Genomic DNA, 17741 nt, shown 5'->3' on the forward strand with positions numbered 1-17741 from the left:
GACCCGGGGCGAGGCCAGGGAGCCCCGCTGCCCCTAGCCCCGCCCACCCGCTCAGCGCCGGGAGGAGCCGGGAGCGGACGCGTCGTTGCGTATCGCTGACGTCATCGCGTCGGCGCGTCCGCCCCGCGGAAGTAGGCGCGGGTCCGGGCTGGTGGGGGGTCCGGCCCCCATCGGCCGCCGGGTGGGTTCCCCCCGCCCCATAGCAGGGGGCCCCCCCCGGCCCCCGCCCCATAGCAGGGTGCCCCCACCCCCATTGGGTTCCCCACCCCATAGCTGGGTGCCCCCCCCCCCCCCCACCCCATAGGGGCCCCACCCCCCATTGGGTTCCCCGCCCCATAGCAGGGTGCCCCCTGCTCCCCTGGGCCCCCTCTATTGGGTGCCCCCACCCTATAGCTAGGTGCCCCTGCTGACCCCAACCTGCCTCATAGCTGGGTGCCCCCACCCTGCTCCCAGGCCCCCGACCCCCATTGGGTTCCCCTGCCCCATAGCTGGGTGCCTCCCATCCCCAGTGGGTGCCCTCCACCCTGTTCCCCTGGCCCCCCCAACGTGCATTGGGTGCCCATTCTCCTGCCCAGTAGCTGCCCCCCATCCCCCAGTGGGTGCCCCCCATTCACCCCCACTCCCTCTCTCCCTCTCGCTGCTGCAGGGGACCTGGCGCCGGCCCCACCGCCATGGAGTTCCCGGACCTGGGCGCGCACTGCTCCGAGCCGACCTGCAAGCGCCTGGGTGAGGCCCCGAGCCCGCTGGCGGGGCAGAGCCTGGGACCACCTGCCTCCCCTTGGATGCCTCTGCCCTCCGGGGGGCTGCCCCGGCTTGAGCACGTGGGGTTGTGGGTGTTTATTGCCCTGCCACTGCCCAGTGCCCTGCAGCATCACGGTTGTGAGCCAGGACTCCTGGGTTTTCTCCCTGGCTGTGGGAGGGGAATGGGGCTGGTGGGATAGAGCGGGGGGGCTGGGAGCTCGGACTACTGGGTTCTCTCCCCGGCTCTGGGAGGGAGTGGGGGCTGGGGGGTTAGAGCAGGGGGGTTTGGGAGCCAGGACTCCTGGGTTCTCTCCCCGGCTCTGGGACCTTGTGCCAGTTTCAGAACCGCCCTGTGAAATACGCTGCCGCTGTTTACAGCGCTGGGCTTGTGCAGGTTTGGAGCTGACTGCACTCCCCAAGGAGTTTGCTGTTGTTGCTGGCGGCTCGGGGAGCTACAGCCGAGGTGCCTCTCTGCAGTGGTGTTGGGACCATGTGTATGACTTGGGGCGTAGTAGCCGTGACTTTCTAAATCCTGTTCCTTTGCTTGCTCGGTGCCTTCGTGCTTCAGACCTCCTGACAGAGACTGGGCCCTGCTTTGTTACCGTGAGGGGCACTGCGCGTTCTGGGGTGGGAGCGAGGGGCAGCGACCCGGGCAGTTGGGTCTGACTGCAGCCCCCTAGGGGAGCAGGGGGTGATGGGAGGCTTCGGGCCTAGGGAGCTGGCCATGTTGGCATGCCCACCTCAAACCGGGGAACGAGTGCCTTTCTCAGGAGTGCTCTGATGCTATCGAAGCAGACGCAGCCCTTGTCTGTTACCCACGTGTCTCTCTGGTGGGCTGTGTCCCAAGTGTTCAGACCCGCTGGAGGATGGTGGGGACCAGACAAATGATCAGTCTGACTCCAGCGCACGGTGCCCCGGTCCCCCTAGGTGATGGTCGGAAAGCAAGTGCTGAGCATCGTCACGCCAGGGCGCTTCAGCCGCACAGCTTGCAAAGTGTGTGTGAGGAGCAGAAATTCCACCTTAGTGTCTGGGGTCTCCCTGCCAAAGGGAACGTGAAATGGCTGCAAACAGGTGCTAACTGGCCAGTCCAGGGCTTGCTCCCATGGCACGTGGCTGTGTCACAGAGCTCGCAGGGGGGTGGGGTGGCTCCCTTGCGGGATCACTCGCGCTGCGGGAGCTGGCTCGGCTTTGCTCTCGTCTCTCGCTCGTACTGCTCACGAGTGCTGTGTATCGATTTCTCAGTGGCTTGTCTCCTGCGGCGGAGACCTGCAGATCTCTGTGCCCCCTTCTTATTTCAGCATTAGTCTCCTCATTGGGAGGGGGAAGGGCGGGCGCTGCGGTTACAAACCCTTGTTGTCAGGAGCGTGTAGCTTTGGCATGAAAACTGTCTCTCGCTGTCTCCTACCGCGGTGACTGTTTCGGGGTCGAGTCCTTGGCATCCCTGAAGGCGCCTGGAGAAGCTGTGCCTTTGGCTTGCTAGGAAATATTCCAGATCAGTTAAACAACTTTGAAAAGCTACAAACGTTTCGCGTAGGCCATAAATGTGGGTTTTGTTTTCAAGCTGGAGCAGTGCATGCTGGGAGCGGCGGTCTGGAGTGGCTCGGTCTGTCAGTTGCTGCAGCCCTGGGCCCCTGCGGGCTGGCTGTCCCAGGCAGTGCGTAGCTGGGCTGGCCCTGGCTGTGCAGTGGGAAGCGCCGACTCCTTGGCCCCTCACCCACCTGCCGTCTCTCCTGTCTTGCCAGACTTTCTCCCTCTGAAGTGTGACGCGTGTGAGCAGATATTCTGCACCGACCACATCACCTACACCCAGCACCAGTGCACCTCTGCCTACAAGAAGGTAAGTGGGGCGCGGTGGCTGGGGGTGGCTCCGAGTGCTGTGCTCCCAGCGGAGTTGGCGCTACCTGGCAGCCTCATTCTGAGACCTGCTGAGCAGCTCCCGGCGAAACCTCAGGATCAGGCCCCGCATGTGCAGGTCAAGCCTGGGACGAGGGGCAGGTGGAGCCAGGGGAGCTGCCTGAGGCGTAGCTGTGTCTGGCTAGTCTGAGAGCGAGACGAGCCTGGCCAGTGACAGGAGGGTGCCGGGCGGTCCCTGGAATCCTCCAGCAGCCAGCCCCACAATGGGGCGGAGAACACGAGGTGGCGACGTCTGCCAGGCCAGCTGCCCGGTTTCTAGAACCCCGACGCTGGGGGATGGAGGGATCACAGCAGGGCCACGTCGTCTCTGCTGAACTAATTCCCAGGGGCTTGGCTCAGAGCGCTGCCCGCGAGCTCACGCTCTGAGCAGAGCGACTGGCGCTCAGCTCCGGGGGGCTGGTGTCAGGCCGGGGCGTGACCCGTAGAGCTGGGGCGTTGTAGCCGTCCAGCAGCGGAAGGGGTTTTCCCATCCCCCCCGAGCAGCGTGCATCCCTTGACCTCGCCAGAGCTCCCTCAGGCGATGTGACTGCGGTGTTTGGCTCTGGGCCTTTACACCCCTGGGCGTTTAGCATCACCCCTCCATGCAGCCCAGGCCTGAGCTGCGGTTCACAAGGGACGGGGTAGCGGCTCCGTCCCTTGGGGTCTTTAATCCCAGCCCGGCAGCTGCTCTCCAGGCTCTGTCCTAGCTCCGCTCGCGTGGCTGGGTGAGGTTCTGTGGCCTGTGTTGTGCAGGGGCTCGGGAGGGACGGTCAGAACCGGCCTTTGCACGTTAACACCTGTTCCTTCCCTGTCCCTGCACACGGGTTAACAAGCTGCCAGCATTCCCGGGGGGTGGCCCTGCCCCCAGCCTGCTTGCTTAGCAAAGGCAGAAATCATCCGAAGGGTTAGAAAATACCACATGAGAGAACCATCATCTGCGAGGCAGCTCCTGCCCCTGGGGGGACGGCACGGGGTGGGCTGGGGAGCTTGTTCAGCCTGGCCTCTGCTGCGTTACAGGACGTGCAGGTCCCCGTGTGCCCCCTCTGCAGCATCCCCATCCCTGTCCAAAAGGGGCAGATGCCTGATGTGGTGGTGGGGCAGCACATCGACCGAGACTGCAAATCCGACCCCGCCCAGCGCAAGCGCAAGGTAGGAGGCTGTGACCTCGCTTCCGCCTGGCCCAAGGGGCCTGGAGGGGGGGCTCCGGTCGGCACTCGCCCGATGCCGGCTGGGCGCGTTGGGCCAGGTCTGCTGCTCTCCGCTGACTGGGCTGAATCACCGTGCTGCACCGTGCTGCTCGGCTCTGGATGGACATGCGGGGGGCTGGAAATCAGGATGGGGGAGGGGGCGCTGGGGCAGGCAGTGTCCAGGCCTGGAATAGCTGGGGGGGCTGGGGGTTGGGATTGGGGGGCAGCAGGAGAGCTGGGTGCAGGAAGCCCAGGCCTGGAACAGCAGGGGCTGGGGTGCTGCTGCTGTGACAGGAACTGAGGGAAGCGAAAGTGAGAAAAATGCATCGGTTTGAAGTAGCCGCTTCCCCCGGGGGGGGCGATCTGTGATGGGAACAGCTTCCCAGTCCACCAGCCTGGACCCACCCCCGTTTAGCCGCAAGCTGCTGGGCTCTGTAGCGCCCCTTGCGGCACAGGAGAGGACAGGTCCTGGCTGCAGGATGCCGGTGTGCAGCGCTCTGGCCTGTGCCCCGCAGCTCAGGTGACCTCAGGGGGCAAAGTGAGCTCTTCCCGCTGCAGCACTTGGCCTGTGCCCGCCACCCCCGAGAGAGCAGCGTGGCTGGGGGCTGGAGCTGGGACACAGAGACCTGGGGTCTGACCCGGCCAGCTCCCGGAACGTACATTGCCAGGGCTCCGTCCGCCCGGGCGCTGCTGCTGGGCTGCTCCGTCCCGGTCGGGGATGGCTGCGGGGCCCTGTGTGCCGCGAGCTCGCAGCTGCTCACCGGGTGCCTTGTCTCTGCTTAGATTTTCACCAATAAGTGTCTGAAGCCCGGCTGCAAGCAGAGGGAGATGATGAAGGTGATCTGCGACCAGTGCCACGGGAACTTCTGCCTCAAGCACCGGCACCCCCTGGATCACGACTGCAATGGGGCGGGGCGCCCCCTCTCCAGAGCCGGGTAACGGGGGGGAGAAGTGCTTCGCCAGGGCAGAGCCGTGCTCACCACAGTGCTGATGACGGGAGAACTGCATAAGCTGCGCTCGCCCTGCCTCGTGTCCCAGCTCTCCTGCCCCACGCTGGCTGGGTCTGCGCCGGGCAGCCCGGCCCCACCCCCTCCCTGCCCCACGCTGGCTGGGTCTGCGGTCTGGTGCCAGGAGACCCCCTCGCAGGGCTGCAGCCACAAGGAAGTGCCCAGTCCCTTGACGCTGGTCTGCGGTGCAAGCCGCTAGCACGTCCGACGTTCCTGCTCTTCTCTCCGGCTCCTGTTCTTGGCGGGTCTGCCTAGGGGCACGTGGCACTGAGTGACTGCCCAGAGAGCAGGGTGGGTGAGGGCCCGCGCGGGAGGTGAGCACACAGGAAAGCAGGAAGGATGCAGGGCCCACGGTTTGAGGGAGGGGCGGGGGACATCCAGGGATGCAGAGGGCTCCAAGCCCCCTCCCATGCTGAGCCCCCGGGCAGGGGGAAGCTGTTACTGATGGACGTCGTCTGTTGCAGACACGCTGCGGTCGCAAGAGCCCAAGCATCCTCCTCTGTGGCAGCCGGGACATCGAGCAGAGGAGCTTCCAGACCAGCAACCAGGCCGGCAGCCGGCCCCCCTGCTCCAGCCCCAAGCAGGTACGGTGATGCCCACCCCTCCTCTCACCCCCAGGGCCTGGCTGGAGTGGTTAGACCCAGCAGCCCCTCCAGAGAGCTGGTGCGTCAAAATCCCTCCCCTCCCCCCTCCGGGTCTGGCACATCCCCTTGGCCAGCTGGGAGGGGCACGGAGCCACCCATTAGTTTTTTGGGGGGGTCCCCCCGCCTGGGTGTTGGCCCCCTGAGCTGCTCCGCGTGCTACCACTAACCCTGCTCCTCCTCTTGCGCCCAGAGGCGGCGTGATGGCGGCACCGCAGCCCAGCAGCACCTCGCCCCCAGCCGTTGCGCTGCAGAATGGACTGGTGAGTGGCCCGGCGCGAACCTCTCCCAGTGGGTGCCATGGCACGGAGAACCGGGTGCCCTTGCTCCCAAGCTGTACAGCCTCATTGCCCTGTGTGTGAGGTACCCACCAGAGCAGGACACAGAGCCAGGCACAGGAGCCCTGTTCTGGAGCCAGCTCCGTCACCCACCTCCTAGATGGCAGGACCAGGCCCAACGCTCCCCAGGACACCTGGGCTGGCGCTCGGCAGTGGGGCCCCCGTGGGCTGAGTGATGCCATGACAGAGCCTGCACGTGAGAGCCTGGGCTCTACTGGAGGCTCCTGGGGGACCAGGCCCGGGCGAGTTTGCTCTCTCCACCCGCCATTGCCTCCCTCGCTCTGCTGTGTGAACGTGGAGCCGGGCGAAAGCAGCAGCCCCTTGCCACAGGCCGGGGGGCGCGAGGAGCTGCTTGGTAGGCTCTGAATCCGGGCACCTTCCCTCTGACTGTGTCCGACTCCCAGGCCTACAGCTGGGCCTAGGGTGGGAGGTGGGGCAGACACCCCCCCCCCCCATGGCTGGGGGTCAGGGTAGGACTGTCCCTGCAGTGCCCTCTCTCCAGGGTGTGGCTAAGCCGGGCAGTGCCGTGGGCACACCCCACTCTCGTTCCAGAGCGAAGAGGAGGCGCTGCAGCGAGCCCTGGAGATGTCCCTGGCAGAATCGGCGCCTGGCTCGGCACGGGCGCTCAGGTACGGTCCGGGCCTGGCGCAGCACAGCAGGGTGCACTGGGGAGGGCATCGGACATGCTGACGTTCACCTGAGAACCGCCCCCCACAAGCCTGCACAGGGCACCATTGTGGGGGCGAATCCCGGAAGGGGCCAGGCTGGGCGCGGGGCGCGTTAACTGGCCTGGGCTGGGATCCCTTCACATCTTACCAACTAATAGGTGGGAATAGAAGGGGCCAGGCTGCTGCAGGGAGTGGCGCAGTCCAGCAGGTGGCGCCCTTTTGAGCCCCGTGCTTCAGTCTGGTTCGGGGGGGGGGGGCTCCAGGACGCCTGCAGCCTGGCTCCCGAAGTCCCCTGTGCTGTTTGCACGGGGATTGTCCCAACGGCTCCCCCGGCCTCGCTGGGCTCGGTACCCAGCTGCGGGGAGCCGTCCCTGGGGCGGCTGGGCTGCGGGGTCTCGTGCCCCTGACCAGACGCTGTCTCCAGCAGCGCGCAGGAGGAGGAGGACCTGGCCTTGGCGCGGGCGCTAGCCGCGAGCGAGGAGGAGTACCAGAGGCGGCAGCAGCAGCAGGTGAGCTGAGCTGGGCTCTGGAGCTCCGTGCTGAGGCCCAGCTCTCACCAGGTTCTTCCCCACTCCTCGGCACTGCCGGCTGGAGCTCTGCACCCCGCTTCCAGGCTGCTGTGAGCCAAGGCAGGACCGTCCCTGGGGGCAGCCTGACCTCCGGCAGTGCAGAGACCCCACTGGCTAGGGGAGGGGTCAGCCCTGCTGGGGCGAGGCCTGGGATTACTGCAGCAACCCCTGGCCAGTCTGCCCCATCCCTGCCCTGGAGGCCCCCTGAGTGCTGCTGGGGGGCAGGGCAGGGCGGGGGGGCGCTTGCTCACTCGTGCCGTGTTCACGTTGCAGGCCCAGAGCCGAAGTTCGAGGCCATCAGACTGCAGCATGTTCTAGGCTGGGAGCACCACAATGCCTAGGGCCTGTCTGCAGTGCCGCCGGGTACCATCGCCCAGCTCTGCCAGGCCCTGCAGAGGGCCAGCGGGGGCTTCTCCTGCCTCTTCCACAGCTGGAAACAACTGCCCAAAGGCTGGCTGCTCCTGCTCCCTGTACAGTAGACCGGAGCTGAACAGCGAGCTCCCACCGTCGCTTTGAGCTGCACGGGGCCACCCCATTCTCCCAGCCCAGAGCCGGCTGCAGCCACGTGGGAGGTGCGACCTGCAGCCGCCAGCAGGCCGGCCTTAGCAGTGGCAGCAGCCTTGGGATCGAGGGTGGGCGTTGTGCCTCGGTTCCTCACCCGCCTGGCACAGTGCCGCGAGTGGGGTGAACTGAGGGGGCACCTCTGGCCTGGAGGTGGAGTGTTCCAGCCGGGGTGTCCTGACCCCAATACCTTCGCTCTGACCCAGGCTGGCTGCATGCTGGGTCATGTCCACCCCCTGCCCCACACACTACACAGGGGCGAGGGCTCGCTCCCTGGGTGCCCAGTGGGGTAGGGGGGTTGTAGCCTCACTCAATGGCTGGGTAACACTCATTTCCCCCCATGGAGACAGCCCTGTCCACATCAGGTGCCGCGCTGTCCACACTATGTAGCAGAGCCCCCTGCCCCACAAGGCCTGGCACCTGCCCGGCTGTGCCACAATCCCCGGGGAGTGGCTCCCCGCTGTCCTCCAGGCAGGGCTCAGCTGAGGGCCAGGCCAGCCTTTCTCAGCCCCTCCCCTGAACTCGGGTGCTGGATGTGGGGCAGGAAGCGGGAAAAGCAGCTGCCCTGTTTCCCATGGGAGCACAGCCCCTCCACACAGTGATCACTGCCTGCTCCACTGCCTCTGCCAAGAGCCCCCCGCCCCCCAAGCCAGCACAGCCCTTGCCCTAAGGCATCACTGACCGCCCCGGGGAGCCCTGCTGGAGCGTCTCCCGTGGCTACAGGGACCAGGCCCCGGGAGTCTTCCCCAGAGCAGCCCCTTCTAGTCCTGCTGAATTCAGGGCTAGGGGCCGGCCTGGTGTGAGGCTGGGGCCCTGCCAGCAGGCTGCTGGGTGGGGGTGGGGGGGCTCTCCCCAGCCGGGGCCTTTCGCCGGCAGCCGCTGCCTGAGGCGCTCAGTGCAGACGCTTGGACACGCTGGGAGCTGCTTCCCCTCCAGCTCTGGGTGCTGCGGGGTCTTGTGTAGTGGGTAACGGCTGCACCTTCTGCAGCCGGGCAGGTAGCGGGCACGGGCCTGTGGGCACCATCTCCCTGTGCCCTGAGTGTGTGCCTGGGCCGGCTGTGTGTCTGGGGGGGGGGTGGCGAAAGGGAACTCTCTGCAGGGCTCCAGCTGTCTGGCTACTAAGTGCTGCCTTGAGGGAAATAAAGTCCTACCCCAAAGCGGGGGGTCCTTGGTTTCTTTCAGGGGAGAGGGGCCCTGCCGTGGGCTGCGCTCAGTCCAAGAGCCCGACTCCTCTGGCCCAGGCACCCCACAAGCAGTACCTGGCCTGCTGCCAGGGCTGCTGGGCCAAGAGCACTCACTAGGAGCCGGCAGGAAGGGGCCTGAGCCCCCAGCTCTGATCTCCCCCTCCCGCTGCCCCAGCTCTGGCCCGGCCTGGGGTGATGGCTGCCAGCAGCAGGGGCCCAGGTGGCTGCAGGTGCCACCACAGAGCGGAGGCCGTGTCCTGCCGCAGCTGGTGAGTGCCAGGTGCGGCTCCTGGCCTGGCCCCCTTCCCCTGAGCAGCCCTGGCCGTGGGTGCCATCCAGGGCTGCTCCTCCAGCCCCACTGCCAGTCGCTTTGTCTCCTCGGGCCTTGGCCTGCGTTCAGTTCAAGCGAAGCTGCTGCTGGTCGGTGCAGACTCCAGCGGCTGGTGCTCAGGAAATGTCCCAGGGAGCGTTTCCTGCCCTGTGGTGGGGAGGGGACACGGGCAGCCCCTCTGAGCAGCTTGTTCCCATTAGGACTGCAGGGGCAAGCCCAGGCCTTCCCCCCAGGCGGGGTGGCCCTTGCTGTGTGCAGGGCTGGGGGCATCTGCAGCGAGGGGCCTGGCAGGGCCTCTCCAGGAGCAGGTCACTGACCTCGGGGCAGGGCCTCTGCCCCCTTTCTCCTGAGCGCAGCTCCCGCCTGGCAGTCAGTGCCAGCGGATCTCCTCCCTGGGCTGGTGCTGCACTGCAGCCTTGTTCCCCTGCCTGCGTTGCACAAGTCAGGGCTTGGCTCCACCACGCTCCGGCGGTGCCGGGGCTCTGGACTGCCAGGCCCCCAGGGGCTGGCTACAGCCACGCACAACGGGCAGGGAGCGCTGAGCTGATCTGTGCCCAGCTGGCCCCAGGGGCCCCGTGTAGCTGCGGCTGACAGAGCTGGACCAGGCTGTGGGGATGGGCAGCCGACCCCCCCAGGCCGGGCCTGTTCCAGTCACCCACCGGGCGGCTGCTCCTGACCCCACGGGCGAGCGATGCGGCTGCTGTCACACTGCCCCAGGGGAGCGCGGTGCCCCGGGTCCCCAGGCAGCACTGGCAACCCGCGGGCACCTGGCACCATGGCAGAGAACCCTGGCTAGGGGCAGCCAGACTGCGTCACTCGCTGCCCCTCCAGGGTGCGGGGCTGCCACCCCTGCACGCGGCTTCCCAACACCTGCCGCCCTTCCTGCCAGTGGCTGCCTGGCTCCCGGTGCCCGGCTGGTTGGTGTCCAGCAGGGGGGAAACACTGCGAAGGCTGCCCCACACCCGCAGCCCTGGGCTCCCCCTGCTGCCCCAGCCCTTGGCTCTCCCCACACCCCACACCCTGCCACCCCAGCCCTGGGTTCCCCCCTGCCCCCCACCGCCTGCCGGCCCAGCCCTGGGCTCCCCCCCGCCGCCCCAGCCCTTGGCTCTCCCCACACCCCCGCCGCCCCAGCCCTGGGTTCCCTCCTACCCCCCACCGCCTGCCGGCCCAGCCCCACAGCCCTGGTCGCCTCCCCCATCCGCACCCCCGCGCCGCCCCAGCCCTGGGTCACTTGTGACTCGCTCCCGGGGCGGGCCCTCAGCATCCCGCTCATGACACTAGCAGGGACCGAAGCTGCATCCGCCCGACTCCTCCCCGGCGCCCAGGGGGGCCTGACTCCGCCCGCTCCCCCCTCGCCTCCAGCCGGTCCGGCGCTGGCAGGGTCGGGGGAAGCAGCGGGGCTCCCGGGCCGCGCCTCATCCCAGGGTCCCTCCAGCCGGGGCTCCTGCCTCCAGGAGCGGCCGGGCCCGGGAGGGCAGAGCCGGGGGGACCGCCCGGGCAGGGCAGCCCCAGAGGGAGCGGGACGCGGCCCGGGCACCGGTCCCCTCTATGGCCCCGCTGCTGCTGCTCCTCCTGGCCGCCCTGCCGCTGCCCCTGGGCGGCTCGGGCCGCTTCGCCCAGCCCCGGCTGCGGCGCTGGGGGGCGGCCGCCCTGCGGCACCTGCAGGCGGCTCCGTGCGCCCCGCGGGGCGGCCCCGAGCCCGAGTGTCCCGCGCTCTACGCGTCGGAGCCGGCCCGGCCCGGCCACAAGCTGCGGGCGCTGCTCCCCGACGGCTCGGCCGCGGCCAGCGGCGCCAACCGGGGCGGCCCCGGGGCGCCCCCCGCGCACGACGCGCTGCTGCTGCTGGACCCGAGCCCCGGCGCCAGCTTCGGCCACCCGCTGCGGCTCTTCCAGCTGGACTTCGGCGTCAGCCCGCGGCGCTGCCGGGGCCCGGACCGCGTCTCCCTGGGTGAGCCCGGCCGGCCGCGGCCGCCCCCGTCCCGCCCCAGCGCCCATTGTCCCCTCTGCGCCCCGCTCCCCGGTCCGGCTGCAGCGCCCGCTGTGCCCCGCTCCCCGTCCGTCCCCGGTCCCGGTCCAGCCCCCCATGTCCCCTGGGCGCCCCGCTCCCCGGTCCGGCTGCAGCGCCCGCTGTGCCCCGCTCCCCGTCCGCCCCCGGTCCCGCCCCAGCCCATGTCCCCTCTGCGCCCCGCTCCCCGTCCGCCCCCCATGTCCCCTCTGTGTCCCTGTCCGGTCCCAGCCCCATGTCCCCTCTGTGCCCTGCTCCCCGCCCCCCTTCCAGCCCGTCCGGGCCTGCGTCCGCATCCGGTTCCCTGCCCCCCTTCTGCCTCCGAGCCCGGCCCGGTCCGGTCCCCTCCGACCTGGCAGTGCCCGTGGCCCCTTCGCTCACCCCCGACTCAGAGCGATGGGGCAGATCGCGGGCGCGCCCCGGGAAGCGCAGCCCCCTTGCCCCGCCTGTCTGTCATGGGGCAGCCGGGCCCCGGGGGCTGCACTTACTCCCGCCCCGCCTGGGCAGGTCCCGGCTCCGCGGCGCTGGGGCCACCCGGGCCAAGGCGAGAAATGGCCCCGTGTCCTGCCCTGGGAGCTGGGCCCGGCCAGTGGCGGGGCTGGTGCCTGTAGCCCAGGGACGGGGAGTGCGCAGCCGGCGGCCGCTGCCTCCCCCGGGGGCTGCAGAGAGCGCGGGGAGGGGCTGGCCCCAGTGCCCGTAGGGGCGCTGTGCGCAGGAGGAGGGCTCAGTAGGGGCGCTGTGCGCAGGGGAGGGCTCTCCTGGCAGTCAGGGCTGGCCCGGTGCCCATGGGGGGGCAGGGCGGGGGCTCAGATGGGGGCGCTGTGCGCAGGGGGGAGGGGGCTCTCCTTGGCAGTCAGGGCTGGCCTGGTGCCCGTGAGGGGGTGCTAGGGGACGCTGTGTGCAGGGGCGGGGCTCAGATGGGGCGCTGTGTGCAGGGGGCGGGCGGGGGCTCAGATGAGGGTGCAGGGGCAGGCGGGGGCTCAGGTGGGGCGCAGGGGCGGGCAGGGGCTCAGATGAGGTGCAGGGGCAGGCAGGGGGCTCAGGTGGGGCGCAGGGGGCAGGCGGGAGGGGCTCTCCTGGCAGTCTGGGCTGGCCCGGTGCCCATGGGGTGCTAGGAGGCGCTGTGTGCAGGGGCGGGCGGGGGCTCAGATGAGGGCGCAGGGGCAGGCGGGGCTCAGGTGGGGCGCAGGGGCGGGCAGGGGGCTCAGATGGGGGTGCAGGGGCGGCTCAGATGGGGCGCAGGGGCAGGCAGGGGGCTCAGATGGGGCGCAGGGGCGGGCAGGGGCTCAGATGGGGGTGCAGGGGCGGCTCAGATGGGGCGCAGGGGCGGGCAGGGGCTCAGATGAGGGCGCAGGGGCAGGCGGGGGCTCAGGTGGGGGCGCAGGGGGCGGGGTTCAGATGGGGTGCAGGGGCGGCTCAGATGGGGCGCAGGGGCAGGCAGGGGGCTCAGATGGGGGCTCAGAGGGGGCACAGGGGTGGGCAGGGGCTCAGATGGGGGTGCAGGGGCAGGCAGGGGGCTCAGATGGGGCACAGGGGCGGGCAGGGGGCTCAGATGGGGTGTGCAGGGGCAGGCAGGGGCTCAGATGGGGGCTCAGAGGGGCGCAGGGGCAGGCGGGGGCTCAGATGGGGCACAGGGGCGGCAGGGGGCTCAGATGGGGGTGCAGGGGGCAGGCGGGGCTCAGATGGGGCACAGGGGGCGGGCGGGGGCTCACATGGGGCGCTGTGTGCAGGGGGCAGGCGGGGGCTCAGATGGGGCGCAGGGGGCAGGCAGGGGCTCAGATGGGGGTGCAGGGGCAGGCGGGGGCTCAGATGGGGCACGGGGGCGGGCAGGGGGCTCAGATGGGGGCGCAGGGGGCAGGCGGGGGCTCAGATGGGGGCGCTGAGCGCAGGGGGGAGGGGGCTCTCCCTGGCAGTCAGGGCTGGCCCGGTGCCCATGGGGGGTGCTAGGAGGCGCTGTGTGCAGGGGCGGGCAGGGGGCTCAGAGGGGGGCGCAGGGGGCAGGCGGGGGCTCAGAGGGGGCGCTGTGTGCAGGGGTGGGCGGGGGCTCAGATGGGGGCGCTGTGTGCAGGGGGCAGGCGGGGGCTCAGAGGGGGGCGCAGGGGGCAGGCGGGGGCTCAGAGGGGGCGCTGTGTGCAGGGGCAGGCGGGGGCTCAGATGGGGGCGCAGGGGCGGGCGCTCAGATGGGGCGCTGTGTGCAGGGGCAGGCAGGGGCTCAGATGGGGGCGCAGGGGCAGGCGGGGCTCAGATGGGGGCGCAGGGGCAGGCGGGGCTCAGGTGGGGGCTCAGATGGGGCGCAGGGGCAGGCAGGGGCTCAGATGGGGCGCTGTGTGCAGGGGTGGGCAGGGGCTCAGATGGGGCGCTGTGTGCAGGGGTGGGCAGGGGCTCAGATGGGGGCGCTGTGTGCAGGGGTGGGCAGGGGCTCAGAGGGGCGCAGGGGGCAGGCAGGGGCTCAGATGGGGGCGCAGGGGCGGGCGGGGGCTCAGATGGGGCACAGGGGCGGGCGGGGGCTCAGAGGGGGCGCAGGGGGCGGGCGGGGGCTCAGAGGGGGGCGCTCTCCAGCGCTAGGTGTGAAGTGGCCGGTTCTGCCCCACACCGTGGCTGGCGCGATGCGTCCCGGGCTCTGGCCGCGTGGGTCACCGTGTCGCTCAGCTCTGCCCCCCCGTGCTCAGACCGGCCCCCACAGCGTGCGCTCGCCCCACAGGCCGCTACGAGTGCCTGACCCTGGCCCTGCGGAGCCGCTGCGAGAACCAGACGAAGCGGCGCGGGCGCGGCGGGCAGGGCACGCGGGAGGCCGGGCGCGCTCGCCGGGAGGAGCCGCTGGTGGGGGGCTGCGAGATTCACTTCCTGCCCCTGGTGGTGGCGGCGCAGGACCCCAAGCGCCAGCAGAGGCTGCACTGCGTAGGTGGGTGCGCGGGGACCCTGGGGGGGCGGCAGCGAGGGGCAGCGCTGGCACCAGCTCCACTCCTCTGCACAGGGAATGCGCTTCCCCCGCCAGGGGCGCTGGTGCTGGGCCCACCCCGGGTTCCCGGCTGCTGGGGCGTGGGGCCCACCCCGGGTTCCTGGCCCCAGCCTTCCCAGGCCCTGCGGGACTGGCCCCGCTCTGCTAGTGCCGGAGGCTGTTCCCTGGGCACCCCCGGCCGGCGCTCTGCCCCCAGTGCTCCTCTGCCCCATTCTCACTCAGCCAGCGCGCTGCCATGAGCCTGCGGGTGCCCCGCCTCCCCCCTCTGTCTGTGGTCCCCGTCCCTGTCTGTCCATCTGTGGGCCCTGCTCCCCGTCTGTCTGTGGGCCCTGCCCCCCGTCTGTCTGTCCGTCTGTGGGCCCTGCCCGTCTCTGTCTGTCTGTGGGCCCTGCCCCGCCTCTGTCTGTCAGTCTGTCTGTGGGCCCTGCCCCCCCATCTGTCCGTCTGTGGGCCCTGCCCTTCTCCCCGTCTGTCTGCCTGTCCTGCCACATCTCACGTGTTGCTTTTCCTGGCAGAGCTGCCGGGATTCAGCCCGTGTCCGCAGCCGCTCCCCGTGGTCAGCCCCGGCCCCGCGGCCGCTCACTGCGAACTGGACAAGAACACGCGCCGGTGCCACCGGCAGCAGCTGCCCTCCCACCCGTCCTGCCGCATGTACCAGACCTGCGACCACGCCGTGCTCATCTCAGGTGTGGCCCCAGGGTGGGGAACGGGCCACGCGCCTTCCCCTCTAGCGGGCGCTGGCTCTGATGCGGCCCCAGGGCAGGGGCCTGGCTGGCTCAGCGGGGAGGGAATGGGAGACAGGGCCCTTCTCCTCTGAGCCAGCCCCATAGACCGGGGCTTAAAGGCATGGCCCAGCTGGGGCCCTGTGGGCCGTGGGTTGGGCTGGGGCGTTGCCAGGCCAGTTCCCTTTATCAGCCCCCAGGGAGGCGCGAGGCTGAGTGGGTCTCACCCCCTGGCCATGCTGGGGGGGCGGCCTGCCCCGGGCTCTTTTCTGGGGCTGAACGGGGTTTGCTCATGCCCTCTCCTGGCGAGAGTGGCACGGTGCCTCCCCCACACCCCATTGGCAGGTGCTGCCAGGCTCTGGCCCCTCCCTGCCCAGCCAGCTGAGGCCCGTGCTGCCCTTAAGGCTGTGCCCCCCCCCCCCGCAGGCGGCTGGCAGGACCAGATCACCTACCCCCACCACGCCCGCAACCTGCGGCTCTTCGGCCAGATGCTGCGGCGGAACGGCTTCCGGCAGGAGCACATCAAGGCCTTCTTCGCGGGCGACGGCCAGGCGCCAGGTCAGGGCATGCGGCCCCGGGGCGGCTGGGGGCTCGAGGGACTCCCCGGCGGGGGGGATGGGTACCATGCCATGGGGAACCCCGGTGGGTCACCCCCGACCCCTTGGCAGGGGCTTTGGGCACCAGCGCTGGCCGACGCCGGGTCTCAGGGCGCTGCCTCCAGGTGCAGGGTGGAGACCCCGGGGACTGGGCCCAAGTGAACCATCGCTTAGGGCATTGATTGGCACAGCCCCTCCCCCTCCTGCAGCTGGCACCAGCCTTCTCCCTCCCCCCTTCAGCCCCAGACTGGCGCAGCCCCGCAGGGCAGGGGAGAGGTCGCAGGGGGTTGAGCTGGGTGCAGGAGGGGGCTCGGCGGGGGCATGACGCAGGGTGTGGTGACAGGCTTGGGGCTGTATCACAGGCAGGAGGAGGCTGGGGGAGGCCCAGGAAGCCAGAGGGGGGGCTCTGGGCAGGTGCTGCCTGAGGCCTGACGGGTGTCTGTGCCCTCTGCCCCCAGTGGCTGCAGAGGTGGGCGACGTGTATCCGGCCACGGAGAAGCTGCTGATCCGCAGCCACCTGGCGCTGGTGTGCCGCACGCGGCACTGCGCCGACTCGCTGGTGCTTTACCTCAACAGCCCCGCCCGGAGCGACGGCACCATGCTCCTGTGGGACACCAACAAGAACGGCATCGTGAGTGGGGCGCTGCCCGGGCACCCCCCAGCTGGGAGCCCTGGGCCTGAGGTTCCCGGCCCGCACTGCCAGGCGGTGCCAGCGGAGCCCCCAGCGACCCCGCTGTGCCCTCGCCCGGCATCCCTGGGGCGGGGAGGGGTTCTGCAGCCAGGGGATGCGGGGTCCCTCCGCTGCCCCCGGGGTGGGGCTGAGAGAACCAGCCCCCCCCCATTGATCTCCAGGTGGAGGTGAGCTCGCTGCCCTCCCCCCTTGCCGCTGATCTGGCGCTTTCATCTGCGCTGGGTGGGAACCCGCCCTCGCCCCCTTAATCCCCCCTTTCAAGTGCTGGGCTGCTGGAATTCCCTTGATCTCCTGCCTGGAGTCTCCATGCAGCTGGCATGTGTGGGGTGGGGGAGGGCAGGGCGGGGGGCGGCCCCCTCCCCTCTGTGCTGCGGGCAGGCGGGCGAAGGGCACTGACGGGCACGCTCTGCCCCCCCGCTGCAGGCCGACCCCAAGGAGCGCTACCCTGTGGCCGAGCTCCTGGCCGACCTGGAGGGCTGCAGCGCCCGCAGGGTCTTCCTCTTCCTCGACCAGAGCTACCCGGGCCCGCTGGCCAAGAAGCTGCTGGCGTCCGGGCGGCACGGGAACGTGGTGCTGGTGAGCGGCCAGCGGGGCTCCGACTTCGCCCGGGGCTCGGCCTTCAGCGAGTTCTGGGCTCGGCTGCAGCCCGACCAGTGCCTGCTGCAGCACCTCCTGCAGGTGGGTCCGCGGGGCGGGGGGGCAGCGCCAAGGGAGATGCCACCGCAGGGCAGGTGGCACCAAGCCCACAGGAGATGCCCACGGCACACGGTGCAGGCCTATGCCCGCCTTGGAGCTGCCCCTTGGGCATGTCGGGGGGATGACACCAACCTCCAGCATGCGGGGGGATGGGTGGGACAAGTCTGCAGCACCGACACCAGGGGGTCCCCTGTCCCTGGCCCCCCCCCCACTGGGAGGCAGCACGTCCAGGGAGCGGGTGTCCGTGAGCAGCCTCTGGTGCTGGGCCGGGGGTCAGGACAGCTGGGGGCTCGTCCAGGGGTAGCGCTGGTTCCCCAGGCTTTGGGCACCTACCCGGGGGACCCCCAGGAGCCCCCTGGGCCCTGACGCTGGCTCCCTCGCTCCCCCAGGCAGGCCCGCGGGCAGCCAGCTCCTCCCCCGGGGCCACGCTGCAGCTGCTCAACGTGACCCTGGCCGGGGCGCCCTGCCACAGCACCCCGGCGCTGACGGAGGACGAGCGCAGGAGGGAGTTCCTGGGCTGCCAGAACCTGCCCACCATGCTCTGGTACCAGGCCGCGCACACGCAGCAGCAGCAGGACGACGACTGAAGCCAGGTCCCGTCCCTGGTTCCTGCGCCCTGCTGAGCCCCTCACACCCACCCAGAGCCAGCCGCAGGGGCCGTGCCCTCTCCCAGGCATCAGCCACAGCGCCAGGCCCAGCTGGGATGAGCAGCCGGGGCAGGAGGGCAGCGCTCGGGCTCCGAAAGGGCCCTTGGCGCGTGCCAGGCGGGGGCAGGGAGGGGACCCGCTGTACGTCACCCACTCCCTCAATAAAGAACCAGTTCTGGCCGCCCATGTGGAGCCATTTAACCCTCTCGGCGCCTGCCCCCGGACGCCGGGGTTCTGCACATGCTGCCATTCCTCCTGCACAGCTGAGAAGCAGGGGCTGGGCAGGACTCCTGGGTTCCATTCTC

General features: G+C 70.3%; 2 protein-coding genes across 5 annotated transcripts; both read left to right on the plus strand.

Moving 5' to 3' along the window:
• The first annotated feature begins 77 nt into the window (after window positions 1–77).
• ZFAND2B (zinc finger AN1-type containing 2B) lies at window positions 78–8762 on the plus strand. 4 transcript variants are annotated; one of them, XM_039495921.1, is made up of 10 exons: window positions 78–131; window positions 647–726; window positions 2484–2578; window positions 3652–3783; window positions 4605–4756; window positions 5293–5412; window positions 5663–5732; window positions 6360–6436; window positions 6900–6984; window positions 7318–8762. In XM_039495921.1, the coding sequence occupies exons 2-10, from the start codon at window positions 672–674 to the stop codon at window positions 7360–7362; spliced, it is 831 nt and encodes a 276-aa protein (XP_039351855.1). In that variant the 5' UTR covers window positions 78–131; window positions 647–671; the 3' UTR covers window positions 7363–8762. The 4 variants fall into 4 exon arrangements, with proteins under 4 accessions (XP_039351855.1, XP_039351854.1, XP_039351856.1 ...); XM_039495920.1 differs by having other exon boundaries at window positions 85–181; XM_039495922.1 differs by having other exon boundaries at window positions 85–181; window positions 6903–6984.
• Window positions 7919–17617, plus strand: LOC120374803. The gene is made up of 9 exons (XM_039495072.1): window positions 7919–7926; window positions 8965–9058; window positions 10786–11068; window positions 13827–14027; window positions 14600–14770; window positions 15233–15364; window positions 15861–16033; window positions 16517–16771; window positions 17179–17617. Exons 1-9 carry the CDS (start codon window positions 7919–7921, stop codon window positions 17374–17376), a joined length of 1515 nt encoding a protein of 504 aa, XP_039351006.1. The 3' UTR covers window positions 17377–17617.
• The last annotated feature ends 124 nt before the right edge of the window (window positions 17618–17741 follow it).

Source organism: Mauremys reevesii, linkage group 11 (assembly GCF_016161935.1).
Source record: "Mauremys reevesii isolate NIE-2019 linkage group 11, ASM1616193v1, whole genome shotgun sequence".
In the NCBI taxonomy this organism is placed as follows: Eukaryota; Metazoa; Chordata; order Testudines; family Geoemydidae; genus Mauremys; species Mauremys reevesii.

Excerpts from the sequence above, each read along its gene's own strand:
- LOC120374803 (XM_039495072.1), top strand. Across the intron at positions 9,059-10,785 it reads GCCGTGTCCTGCCGCAGCTG|GCGGCTCCGTGCGCCCCGCG; the intron begins GTGAGTGCCAGG and ends CGGCACCTGCAG. Across the intron at positions 15,365-15,860 it reads GGGCGACGGCCAGGCGCCAG|TGGCTGCAGAGGTGGGCGAC; the intron begins GTCAGGGCATGC and ends CTCTGCCCCCAG.
- ZFAND2B (XM_039495921.1), top strand. The coding sequence starts at position 672 with ATGGAGTTCCCGGACCTGGGCGCGCACTGCTCCGAGCCGACCTGCAAG. Across the intron at positions 727-2,483 it reads GCCGACCTGCAAGCGCCTGG|ACTTTCTCCCTCTGAAGTGT; the intron begins GTGAGGCCCCGA and ends CTGTCTTGCCAG. Across the intron at positions 6,985-7,317 it reads AGAGGCGGCAGCAGCAGCAG|GCCCAGAGCCGAAGTTCGAG; the intron begins GTGAGCTGAGCT and ends TTCACGTTGCAG.